Source organism: Ursus maritimus, unplaced genomic scaffold (assembly GCF_017311325.1).
Source record: "Ursus maritimus isolate PB19 unplaced genomic scaffold, ASM1731132v1 scaffold_9, whole genome shotgun sequence".
NCBI classification, from domain to species: domain Eukaryota; kingdom Metazoa; phylum Chordata; class Mammalia; order Carnivora; family Ursidae; genus Ursus; species Ursus maritimus.
In genome coordinates, this window is record NW_024427107.1 from 28842493 (window position 1) to 28855782 (window position 13290).

Consider the following 13290-nt stretch of genomic DNA (forward strand, 5'->3'; position numbering starts at 1 on the left):
GAAATTGCTGGGTAAAAAGATACATATATATTTTTTTCTTTTTTGATACATATAGCCAAACAGCCTACCAGACAAGTTATTCTACATTCCCAATTATATTTATAAATATTTACTATACCTCTGATGGATTAAAAAATTACTTATCCACCTGTGTTTTTTATGTACACTCCTCTGATTACTGACCAAGTCTGCATATCTTCCCACATGTTTACCAGTCATTTATACTCCTTCTTATATAGTTTTCTATGTCTTTAAAGCACATTTTTTCCTCTACTAGATATGTGTTTGACTTATTGATTTATAAGAGCCCTTTCTGTATTAGTGATATTAAGCCTTTGTCTGTCATATATATCCCGGATTTCTTTTTCCTAGTACACCTAAAAAAAATTATTATGTCTCTGAAAAACAAAAGTTTTATAATTTTACATATTCAATTCTGTCAGACCTTTTTCTTTAAAGCTCTTATTTGTGTGTTCTACTTAGAACTAGGTCTTTCATGGCCCAATATTATAAAAATACTTCCCTAATTGTATTTTCTTTTGGTACTTTTTATACTTTTGAGAGCATTCGTGGAGAGCAATCAAATGACACTAATAGCTTTATTAAAATGTTTATTCCTTTTGCAAGAAATTCCCCTTTTAGGATTTATCCGAAAGAAATAATAGACACAAATTTTTAGTTTTATGAATATTCACTAAAGGATTGTTTATAATGACCAAAAAAATTGTGAACAATGATTAAGTCCAACAATGGAAGACCATTTTAAATCAATTATGATATACCCATAGCCATTAAAATGACACTAAAAATATTTAATCATATTAAAACATATTAATAGCCAGAAGCACAAATATGCTAATATCCAATTCATAAAAAACAAAAAACAATTTTAGCTAGGCATAGAAAAAGATGACTATATTTACACAATAGTGGTTTTGTTACCAGAAAAAATGAGTGATCTTTTTTCTTATTTTTTTCTCCTATGAGTATGTTTAAAGTATGAAAAAAATTTTAAATTGCGTGTAGCCTGTAATTATGCAGATATAGTGTATCATGTGTGTTTTGGTGACAAAGGGTGCCTTAGACTAGAGGTTGTCTTCAACCTTACAAATGTAACTTCTGCCTCATCCAATAATCTTGAGCAAGTTGGTTAAACCTTTTGTACTTGAGTTTCCTCACCTGTTAAATGAGGATAAGAATACCTAACCTTGATTTAACTTACAAGGCAATGTGTAAACTGTAATTCACTGTAAGCTACATAGAAAATGGTGTAAATAATATAATATTATTTATATTCAACTACATGATTATCATAGCTTTTTTGGCTTAAATCCCTTTCTTGAGGAACAACTGACATACGAAAAGCTATACATATATATATTTTTAAACCTTTTATCTCTACACCCAACTTGGGGCTCGAACTCACAACCCTGAGATCAAGAGGGGCATGCTCTTCTGAGCCAGCCAGGCACCCTGCTGTACCCGTTTAATGCATACAAATTGATGAGTATGGAGATAAGTATACATCTGTGAAACCATCACCACAATCTATGCCATGAACATATCCATCACCTTCAAAAGTTTTCTACTGCCCACTTTATTATATTTTTGTGAAGGACACTTAAGACCTACATTCTTAGCAAAATTTTATACACTACAGTATTGTTAAATGCAGGCACGATGCTATACAGTAGATGTCCAAGACTACTCACCTTGTACAGCTGAAACTTTGTACCCTTTGACTAATATTTCTCATTTCCCTCTCCCCCCAACTGCTGGCAACCATTACTCCATTTTCTGCTTCTAGGAGTTTGACTAACTACCTCATAAAAGTAATATCATGCAGTATTTTTCCTTCTGTGTCTGGCTTATTTCACTTACCATAATGTCCTCCAGTTTTATCCATGTTGTTGCAAATGGCAAGATTTCCCTTTTTTTTTAAAGACAGAATAATATTCCATTGCTAGCCATCACATATATATGTGATTATTTTTTTAACATACATTCAATGGAAACATTAGTTCAGTACTTAAAAAAAAATAACCCCTTTTACAAAGTAAGTAAAGAAAAAAGAAGAAACAGAAGAAAAAGTTGCCTACCAGAACACATTGCACGGAAAGATAAATTATTCAACAAACATTTCCTAATTGCCTACTATATGCCAAGCTGGGATTGGAGTAGGGGATTTTAAGAGTGAATAACACACAGTTACCATTCTCAGGCACTTTGTTCTGGTGGATAACACATGTCAATCCCACAGACAGAATCATAGGCCACTATCCTCAGAACCTAAAGACGCAAAGTGTCCCTACCTAGGCCGTAAATGATAGTCACGTTTGGCTGTCAAAGATCAGCTGACCAAGATATAGGATCTCAGCCTCACAGCAGTTACGGTGGGCCAGTAGCAAGGTAACCTACAGCACTTTTACATAGCCTAAAGTGAAATTAGGGGATAAATTGGTTGGGGAATGCCCCATTCTTGAGGGGTTCCCCTGGTAAGCATAAGGGGGAATCCCCTTAAATATGGTAGAACCCCCAACAGCAAATGTAGGGGCTAAGGGGAGAACAGATCCCTGCTTGCTAGCAGGAGACTGGAAGGGGTGGGGGAATTCTTAAAAACTCCATTTACAGAACAGGAGATCCCCTTCTGCTACTCAAAGTTCCCTCACAGGGCTGTTTTGAGACATTTTTGAGTACTATCTTCTACTTTGCTTCTGATTCCATCTTCCTTAGGGGTTAGAGAAAGACAACTGAATATATATTTATACAGAAAAAATGATAGAAATATAAATACATACACACACCACACAGTCACACTGTTTGGCTGTTAGTTCAGTAGTCCTAGAATTTAAGTCATTTATTTGTACCATTTGAATCTAGTGTTCATTCCTAATTAGTCCATGTTTAAATATAATTCCAGACAGAAAACAAGGTGGATTTTACAAAATAGAAGATAAGATATATATCTGAGAAAAACCAGTCCTGACACAATTCACACCATTAGGGAGTCAAACATTTGTGGTAACTCTGGTGCTATCAGAAAGCAAAAGTAATAATACTAGCATAAACTTATATAGTGCTTATTAGGTACTAGACATATAAGATGAAAAGAAGCACAGATACACATTTAACGGTTTGGGAATGAAAACAATTTGTAAAGTTGAAATGAAAATTCTTAAGTCCATTTTCACTTACCATTACCTTAATCCCAGATAAGCAGTTAATTTCAGTAATTCTTCTCTCTTTTATGTAGGAGGCAGTGGTGGTTAAAATACAATAAATAATGCATTTATTTGCAAAGTGCCTGGAATTGAAAAAATGCGTTAAGGACAAAGTACAGTATTATTATAACATTCTTCCATATATTACATGGAAACACATATTAAATGCACCCAAGCGGGCAGAATCCTTTCTTCTCCAAAGTACAAATTAGGTCAGTGTCATGATTCTATACTGTCTTAGATTTCCTAACAACTAAAACAAAGCAAGATAAAAATGAAACCCCCCCCCACAAACAATACCAATCTGAGGATCTCTATCAGAATTTCAAGCTGTTTATCACTGGTAGGCAGATGACAATATGATTATTACTGGAAAAATAACTCAAAGCCAAAACCTTTTTTGTGGCAGGTTATCAGCATCATTCTTTACATTAAAATTATATTTCATCTACAAGATACAACTAACATTTTTTGTTTAATATATATAGTTTATTTCTACAGATACTAAAATTATAGTGAATTAAGTGGAAGTTGATTTGTATAAATCTATACAATCAACAGTATATGTGAGTCTTGATGTGCATGCATGTGCTTATCCATTGAAAAATATTAATACTAATGGTATTTTATAATATGTCTAAGAAAATGTTTTTTAATCTTGAGAAACATACCATATTCCATACTCCTTATTATATATTCAAAGCTATAATATTTTCATTTTAAAAATAAAAATTTCAAGAGAACAGAATCATAAAACTAGAGGGCCTAAAAATGGTAGCTCATGCTCTTTATTAAACATATATAATTTTCCATTAATACATAATGCAGACGATTAAAGCCTCTAACAATAATCTATAAGTGTAAAGAGTTTGTGCATATTTCCAATTTTTTTCTATGCACATCCTAACGTATTTAATGTAAAAAGTGTATCCTGTCATATAAATGTCCTTTTTCCCTTTTTCAAGAGTAATTACCTTGAATATATTTCATATTAGTTTGTGATTAAACTTCCAGTATTAATACATTTCTTTAAAAAGTTAAAAAGCCTCGCCATAGTTTGAGAACATCTTTTTTAAACCTGAAATAGATTTGAATAAAAATAATTTAAGATTTATTTCACATTTTAAAATAGTAAAATGAGTCTAAATACTTTAGATATCTAAATTTGGCTTATAAAAATTTCAAGGAGTATAAGAGCCCTAAGTTGGAAAACCTTTTTCTGAAAAACTCGGCCAAGATTATGAGTTTCCTTTCTAGCTTAATCTGTTCTCCTAATCATTCTAAATTCCATATGCAATGTAAACAATTAAAAAATAAATCTTAATAACTAATTCTTGTCTTTAGATACACAATCCTTGGACTCGCACACAACGTCCGTATGAGCAGACTCCTCCCCGCTCCTGGGGAAAACCCTGCCTAATATTTATAACGTTATGACATACTGTAATACTCACAAGGTGGTTGTAGAAGTATAAACACGACTGGAGTTATCTGATTGGCTGGTGGTGATGTAACACCCATGTCAATACTTCCCAGTGAACGCACGTGTTCGACCTTTTATTTAAATTTCCATTTCATCACAGCAATAAGACACTCGGGGCGGTGCATTTTCTGTGAAATGATTATTGCCTTGGGCCTGAGGTGCTGCCTCGCACACACAATGCTGCATACGATGAGGTGTCGGTGGTAACCTCCTCGCGTGAAAGGCACCGCCTGGTCCAGTCTTTGTGAAGGAACAAAATAAGTTCACTTCCTTGGGCACCGCCACCCACCCCTAGCAAATGACAAGGCTGGAGCGCAGCTCCCACCGCACAGTTATTTCCAAAGTCCCAGGTGAACTCGTGGCGAGAGAAGGAAAATGTGCGTCCCGGGCGCGGGTAGGTGCGTGTGGGCAGCGGGGAGGCGACCAGACCCTGACACTCGCCAGCTGTTTGTCCTCCGCGTAGCCCGGCCCCGGCCGCACACGCCCGCCCCCTCCCCTAGACCCCCAGCCAGCAGCTCGGCCTTTTGTCCCCCGCCCCTCGGCCGACTTCCTTCCCCCCCGGCCGCACCCCCGCCCCCAGGCCGGAGGCGCGGCCCAGCCCCTTTCCCGGTCCCCTGGCGCCCCCACCCCACCCCAGCCCAGCCCCAAGCCCAGCCCCCCTCCCCCAGCCCGGCCCCCACCCTTTCCCCCTCCAGCGGTTACTGCTACCCCGGTGCATTGTGGGCGCACGGTCCGTTGTTCATTTGCCATTCGACCTCCGCCAGGGCCTGGTCGGACGGAAACGCTCCGCCGGCTTTATTGTCGGTTCGTTATGTGGCGGAGCCCAGCAGTTTAACGTGCCTCTCGCCTTCAGCGCTTGGGAAGCCGGCGGCGGCGTCGGGACTCCTCGGCTCACCGGAGGAAGGATATCTGTTTGGAGGGTCGGTGTGTGCGCGCGGCTTTAAAGAGGGGGCAGCGGAGGGTCTCCCCGCACTCCGCCTCTCAACTTCGAAGGCCCCACGCGCCCCCGGCTCGCTGCTCACCTCTCCGCCGCCCGCCCCCTTCTCCGCGCGGGACGCTGCCCGGAGCACAGCGGGGCGGGGGTGGAGGACGAGAAGGCGGCCGGAGGCGGCGGCCCGGCGGGCGGCGGTGGACGCGTGAGGCAGCCCCGGGAGCGAGCGCGAGCCGGGCGAGAGGGCGAGAGGGCGAGGCCGAGCCCCGCGAGACCGGAACGCCGGGGGTGGGGGCGGGGGCGAAGCCGAGGGGGAGCGGCGGGGAGCGCGCGGGACGCGGCCCGAGGCCGGGCGCGAGCCGGGGCACCGGGCGGCGGCGGCGGCGCGCGCCATGTCGTTCAGTGAAATGAACCGCAGGACGCTGGCGTTCCGAGGAGGCGGGTTGGTCACCGCCAGTGGCGGCAGCGGCGGCGGCGGCAGCTCCACGAACAATAACGCTGGCGGGGAGGCCTCGGCTTGGCCTCAGCAGCCCCAGCCAAGACAGCCCCAGCCGCTAGCGCCTCAGCAGCTCAATGGGCGGGGGGCCGACGAGGAAGTGGAATTGGAGGGCCTGGAGCCCCAAGACCTGGAGGCCTCCGCTGGGGCGGCCGCCGCCGCCGAGGAAACCAAGGAGTTGCTGCTCCCCCAAGACGCGGGCGGCCCCACCTCGCTGGGCGGCGGTGGCGCGGGGGGCCCCCTGCTAGCGGAAAGGAACCGTCGGACTCTGGCCTTCCGAGGAGGCGGCGGCGGCGGGGGTCTCGGCAACAATGGCAGTAGCCGCGGCCGCCCCGAGACCTCGGCGTGGCCCCTGAGGCATTTCAATGGGCGAGGGCCAGCGGCTGTGGATATGGAGCTGGACGCGCTGGAGGGGAAGGAGTTGATGCAGGACGGCGCGTCCCTGAGCGACAGCACCGAGGACGAGGAGGAGGGGGCGAGCCTGGGCGACGGCAGCGGGGCGGAAGGCGGCAGCTGCAGCAGCAGCAGGCGGTCGGGCGGCGATGGCGGGGACGAAGTGGAGGGCAGCGGTGTGGGAGCTGGCGAAGGAGAGACTGTCCAGCACTTCCCGCTCGCGCGGCCCAAGTCCCTAATGCAGAAGCTACAGTGCTCCTTCCAGACCTCTTGGCTCAAAGATTTTCCCTGGCTGCGGTATTCCAAGGATACTGGCCTTATGTCTTGCGGCTGGTGCCAAAAGACCCCTGAGGACGGGGGAAGCGGGGACCTTCCTCAAGTGGGGCACGATGAGCTTTCGCGAGGGACCCGAAACTACAAGAAAACCCTTCTTCTGAGACACCACGTCTCTAACGAGCACAAACTCCACGAAGCCAACGCCCAGGTACAGTATATTCTGCTGCTACTTTTTCAGATCTTTTAGGGAAAGGTTTATCAGCCAAAAAACAACACTTTCTTGGGTGAAGGCGTCGTTCCAGTTGTGGAATTGCAGGGAGCTGATGCGTGGGGGTTTAGAAAGCCTGGGAACAAGTTCTCAAAAGTTACTGTTTTGGGGGTGGGGGATGGAATGACAATTTTCTAATCGTATCGCTGAATTTATTTTTTTATGATTCTTTTCTTTGCCCATCAGAATTTTTGAAAAGTTTAAGAAAGTGAGGTTGAGTTTTAACCCTAAAAAGTTGACTTTGTGGTCAAAAATTTGATTAGCTGTGATTTTAGAAAAGCTGCCTTAACGTTTCATAGTCTTTCAGCATGGTGATGGAAGTCAAATCTGACAACTCTTTGAAGAATGAATTAAACAATTTCTTTAACCTTTGATGCTGACCCTTTCAGGAAAACATTCAGCTGAGAAAATTCTTTATATCAGGTCAGGATAATGTGAAATATGAGAGCAGTATGTAAATGTAGAGGAAGCTATTTGGATAACACTCCTTGTGAATAATTGTACTACATTCATCTCCCTTGAACTTTCTGCTGAACTTTCTCTTAGCAAAGACATGCTTTTGGTAAGCTACTGGAGTTTTTACTTGTTTCCTTCTACCCAGATTTTTGCGCTGAGATTTTTCCATAATCCTTCCTTTTAAAAAAGTTTCTTGTAAATGCAGTTTACTTTAAACTTCGCATATTAAGGATGTTTCATGTGATGTTCTTTCTATCATATCGTAGGCTGGTAGAGAATATATTTACTAAACTCCTTGAAAACATACTTCAGTTACAAAACAGATAAGCTATACCTTAGTTATTTCTTGTTTTAATATTTCCAGTTTAAAAATAGTGGGCTTACCATCTTGGTAATCCTTTATCAAGTCAAGAGAGATGTTGAGCAGTTCTTGTTTAAAGTCTTTCAGACAACCTGTGTGGTAGATGGAATTCATTCTTTCATATTGGTAGCCAGTCACTGATTTTAGAAAGTCAACTTTTAGATACTAGTCCTTCTGTGTGTTTATTGGAGTGATCTTGCTGTTCAGAACACTTACACTGGACTTAATTAGGTGCTATCCAGTAACCCCATAGTACAGTAGTTTTCTCAGAAGTTAACTTGAAAGCATAGGGTTATTTTCCCCAGTGGAGAATGGTAATAGTTTTTGCACAAATTTGAGTTGCCTAAGCCCTAGAAGAAAGGTCACTTAAAGATGTACAGTCCCGAAAGGTTAAGTAAATTGTCCTAAGTCTTAGAGTGCTTGGTGACAGCTGAGACTAGAGCCTATAGGGAATGTTGTAACGGAAAAAGAATGGGTTTTGGAGTAAATCTGGGTTCAGATCTCAGCTTTCTACAATTACTAGCTTTGTGAGCTTGGTAATGGAGTGAAATGTAACTAACATTTCCTTGTGTTCTCTGTGCCAAACACACATTACCTTACTCTGCAAAGTAATTTTTTATTTTATAGATGTGGAGTTGGAGGCTTTAAAGATCAAGTAATATGTTGTAAGATGATGGAAGTGGGGAATTTGTGAAAATGAAAGTGTACTTTTCTAAATAATGTTGATTGAATTCAGAAAATCCTAAAAAGGCAGTTACAAGGCATATTCTTAATATACAGTGGACCAGTTATTCTTATCAGCATAGTGTGTCCCTGTAGGCAAATCTGAGTGGGAATGCAAAATACAATTAGCTGCTTAGTGAACCTGAAATCAGAGGAAGGGGAATTAGTTGGATAACCTTATGATAGATTTAGTGTGGTGTATACTTCTCCCCTAAGCATTATCTGGATCAGGGAATTCATTCCCTAGGTAAAACCTTTTCTAAACTTGATCTCTGAATTATCCCTCCTTTTCTCCTTTCCCCTTCAGAAGTCCCCTTTTTTAGATACAGTTTACACACCATCTTTCTCTTAGGACATTCTTTCATTAGGTTGAGGACAATACAATTTAGTAAGTCCAGTGTCTAAGGATATATTATTGGTTTCCTTGATTGGATTTTGGATGTTTCAACCTTGAATTGATCCTGACTTCTCTATTTTCACTGCAACGTTAGTTTGGGGTGTTAACCTTGCTGTTGACCCCAGGTACCACCAACATATCTTTGTCTTGTTGGTAGGAGTGACCTGTTCAAGAATTGACTTACTCATATGGGCAGAATTCAGTTAGGTTTTTTTTTTCTTCTCTCTGTAGCCTTCGACTACCTGTAGGAGGCAGTATAACACAGTTTGTAAGAGCATTCTTGGGTTTAAGGTTAGGGGGACCTGAATCCTAATCCACTGCTTTCTTGGCAGGCAAATGATTTCAACTTCTAGTTCCCCTGTGTATGGAAAGTATACATATCAGCACATAATCACTTCGTAAATGCTAGCCATTGTTTATTAGCATCATTGTGTATATTTATCACAAATAACTATAACAGGGTTTTTTTGGTAGCCTAGTACCTCATGTGTCTCAGTGTTACCAATTTTGACAGTTTGGAAACCATTTTATCTTGTGGGATCAATCCTGATTCTAGAGAATAAACCAGTTTTCCTTTTTATACCTTCCGAGAGTCTGGCCATCCAGTTCTTTAAACATTGAGACTTTCTCATACATGCAAATTTTTTCACCACTTCGTAAGAATGTCTTGCTTTAGCTTTCTCCTGTCTTATAAATGATGAAATGAGTTCTGTAGTACTTCAGGCAAGAATTCAGTTTGAGGCTAAGGGTAGTTCATACCCTTCATTCCCCTCAACTCCCCCCCCCTTTTTTTTTAAAGAGGGATGTTTTTTGAGAGGAGGTTGGCCAAATCTTAGAATATCACTAAGCGTTAACTTTTTTTCATGTTTTCTGAAAGTAAGAAAAGTTCTTTTTCATGAAATCCGTGGTGACCAAAGAATTATACATTCCTAAAAAGTTTGCTGTTCTCCTAATTGGGTGTTGGTTAAGATTGCCCATGGGAGAGTCAAAATATGCTCTCTCAGAATCTGTTCTGAGCCTTCTATTTCAGAGAGATCCCTGTATTCTTTATAAGGATGTAAGGGGCAACATACAGTTTTTATTTTGAGTAATAACTGTTTTCATCGAGGAAAGTTCAATGATTAGCTTATACAGGATTTGACCATTTGGTCCAGAGGACTTTAAAATTGCTTTAATAACAGTGGTTACCGCTGTATCTTGGTTCAGATCACTTTCTACCCAATTGTGAAATTTTCATAGCCTAAATCACATTCTGTCAACTCTATCCAGTTTACTAAGTCTAAAACATACACTCAAATGTATTGCTATAAATTTCATTAATTCTTCTGGAAAGTAAATACTGAGATCAGTGATCTGATTGACATTATCAATGAGAATATGTTGAGGTCATCAACTAAAGCAAAAGTGAGTTGGTCTACAAGCCTTCTTTGCATTTGACAAAGATAAGGCTTAAAGTTTTTTATGTTTTTAACAATTTAGAAAGAAAGTCTGAAAAAACTTTCACTAAAGATGAGGGGCCCCTGGGCGGCTTAGTAGGTTAAGTGTCAGGCTGTTGATCTCAGGGTTGTGAGTTCAAAGCCCCTGTTGGACTCCACGCTGGGTCTAAATAAATAACCAGCAAACCTCTGGCCCATTAAATAAGCATTTTGTATAATATATAGGTTCTAACATTTATTATGTTTGATTCATTGAGCTGGTTCATTTCCCTTGTGTTTTTGACTTTTTAGTAGTGTCTTGGACTATACTCAATAGTGTATCGGATTGGCTTCTCTCCCTCTTAAATTTACTTACATTAGATCCAAAGCACTGGGAGATAAAACGTACAAATCAGACATTTTTTTCTGCCCTCAAGGAACTTGTAGTCTAGTAAGAAGAGACAGGCATAATGAAATGATAGGTACTGTGTTAGAAGTATGTTCAGGTTACAGTGAAAATACTAAAGAAAGTCATCAGTTCTACTTGGGAAAGTTGGAAGAAGCTTGTATAATTGGCTCTTGAACTTCATTGTGTTAAATGAATAGGTGTTGAACAGGACGGGAGGGCGTTCCAGGCACTGCAGTTGGAAGCAGCATTAACAAAATAAAATTGATGTGTCTGAGAAGTGGATAATTTGGTTGCTGAGCAGGATGAAAAATCAGGTTTGAATAGGTAATAGACTATGGAGGGTCTTTTGTCATGCTAAAATGATTGTATTTTGTTCTGTTAACAAATGGGCAAACTATTTAGCAGTTTTAAATGGGAGGATCATGAAGAGATATTTTGCTGTTCAGAGACACCTGTGTAGTGCGTGTGCTTTGAGAAGAGAGCTGGCAATAAAGCGTATCTTTGGTATCTAAAACTGGCTGGAGGTTAAAATCACCTGAAAATTTTGACCACTGACCTATAGAATTGAAATTTCCATTTTCTTCAAAAATTTGGTTGTGGAAGTGGAATGTTTATATACTTTGAGTATAGCGTTCCAGTGGGCTGCTGCAACAAAAGTAGTAAAGATTTTTTTTTTTAAGATTTTATTTTTTTGAGAGAGAGCACGAGTGGGGAGAAGGGGAAGCAGACTCCCAGCAAGCAGGGAACCCGGTGTGGGTCTCTATCCCAGGACCCTGGGACCATGACCTGAGCGGAAGGCAGATGCTTAACTGATTGAGCCGCCCAGGCTTCCCAAGATTTTTGCTTTTAATGCTTTCAGTTTACACTTTGATGTTTTGTATCAAAAATGCCTTTTTTCTGTTAATCCATTTATTGAAAGGATTATAATTCTGGGTAGGGAAAGAATACTAGTTGTTGATTTTTTAGCTAAATAGTATTTTCTTTTCCTTTGTGGATTGACTACACAGGAACTCACTGTTTGCAACTGAAGTTCTCTCTCCAACTCTTCCCTTTCATAAGGGTGGGGGAGATTGGGTGGTGGTCTTGGCGTTCTCTGGGCCAGTTGGTGACATAATCTAGCTCCCCAAGCTAGAGTGCTGAAGACCGACCCTACAACACCCGCACAACGAATAGTTAGTTGATCATTCAAGTTCTGTTGATTTTTATCTTCCAGATATTTTTCCAGGTTCTGACTCATCACCCCTCCCCCATTAACATTTTCATCTTAGGTTAGTGAAGGTCCTGGTTTCTTGCAAGTATGTTGCATTATTAACAGTACCTTCCCCTGGGTCACAGTATCTTTAGTTTTAGTTCCCTGATATTAATCCCCTACTTACTGTCAACTTCTAATCCAATCAGATCACTGTAAGACACCTATAACAGTGGTTTTTAATTTTGTGGGGAGAATTTTAATCTCTCGATAACTCATGGAAACTATAGACACTTGCCTCAAAATGTTCATAAGTGCATATTTGAATTTCTTGGACTTTTGGGGGATCACCTTGAAGTTCTTTCAAAAATCTGGAATTGTGAGATGCTATAAGACTATCTTGTTCTTTTTAATGCTGTTTTATTTGCTTGGAATGCTCATCCTCCCATCCCACTTTTTCATCCTCTAAGGCTCTGCTCAGATCTTTTTTCCAAAAAGCATTCCCCCCCCACCACCACCAAGAAAATCCTGACGAGATAGACTTCCTCTCTGCTCTGCTGACACCTTTGTTAACACTCTTTAGTACCTTAAGAGTCTTGCCCACTAATGATCTTCAAGTTGGGAACTGTACTTACTCATTTGGGTCCCCAGTTGTAGAACTTGTCTAAAGTAGGCATTCCCTTTATGCTTATTAAATAATGGACTGAAGTCAGGATTTTTCGAGCTTTTAGGAGCTTTTTCCTCTGTGAGTTAAAATATGTATTTTTTTAGCTTCTCTGGAAGTAAATTTAAAGATGCATGTTATGTATATATTTTCTTTTTTGTATTTTCTTAATTTTAGAATTAATTCTAAGGTCTCGTCTAGATCTAAAATTACAATTTTACTTATGGGCATCTTCACAAATAAAAAACTAGAAGACTTTTCACATTTACAAATCTTTTTTTTCTTTTTTTTTCAAGATTTTATTTATTTATTTGACAGAGAGACACAGCCAGGGAGAGGGAACACAAGCAGGGGGAGTGGGAGAGGAAGAAGCAGGCTCTCAGCGGAGGAGCCTGAGGAGGGGCTGGATCCCAGAGCCCTGGGATCACGCCCTGAGCCAAAGGCAGAGGCTTAACAACTGCGCCACCCAGGTGCCCCACATTTACAAATCTTTGATGTAAGAAATTGTCTGATTTTTGAAGTCTGATGTCCTTTTTTTAAAAAAAAAATTTTTAAAGATTTTATTTATAAGAGAGAGTATGGGCACATACAAGCAGGGGGAGTGGCAG

The 13290-nt window shown here is 40.9% G+C and overlaps 1 protein-coding gene and 1 long non-coding RNA gene across 3 annotated transcripts in view; one reads left to right on the forward strand and one right to left on the reverse strand.

Annotated features, from left to right (window-relative positions):
* Window positions 1-4810, reverse strand: part of LOC103661370 — a 99890-nt gene extending 95080 nt beyond the window's left edge. Inside the window, exons 1-2 of the long non-coding RNA XR_568051.2 lie at window positions 4676-4810; window positions 3196-3304 (exon numbers count right to left, since the gene is read on the reverse strand). This is a non-coding gene — a long non-coding RNA (uncharacterized LOC103661370). The remainder of the gene's footprint in view (window positions 1-3195; window positions 3305-4675) is intronic.
* ZBTB10 (zinc finger and BTB domain containing 10) overlaps window positions 3302-13290 on the forward strand; it is a 39244-nt gene continuing 29255 nt past the window's right edge. The window contains exon 1 of one of the 2 annotated variants that reach the window (XM_008689085.2): window positions 3302-5098. In XM_008689085.2, coding sequence (XP_008687307.1) covers window positions 5003-5098 — 96 coding nt within the window. In that variant the 5' untranslated portion in view covers window positions 3302-5002. Of the gene's footprint in view, window positions 5099-6027; window positions 7009-13290 lie in introns of those variants that run through there. The other variant, XM_040625809.1, reaches the window with a different exon arrangement.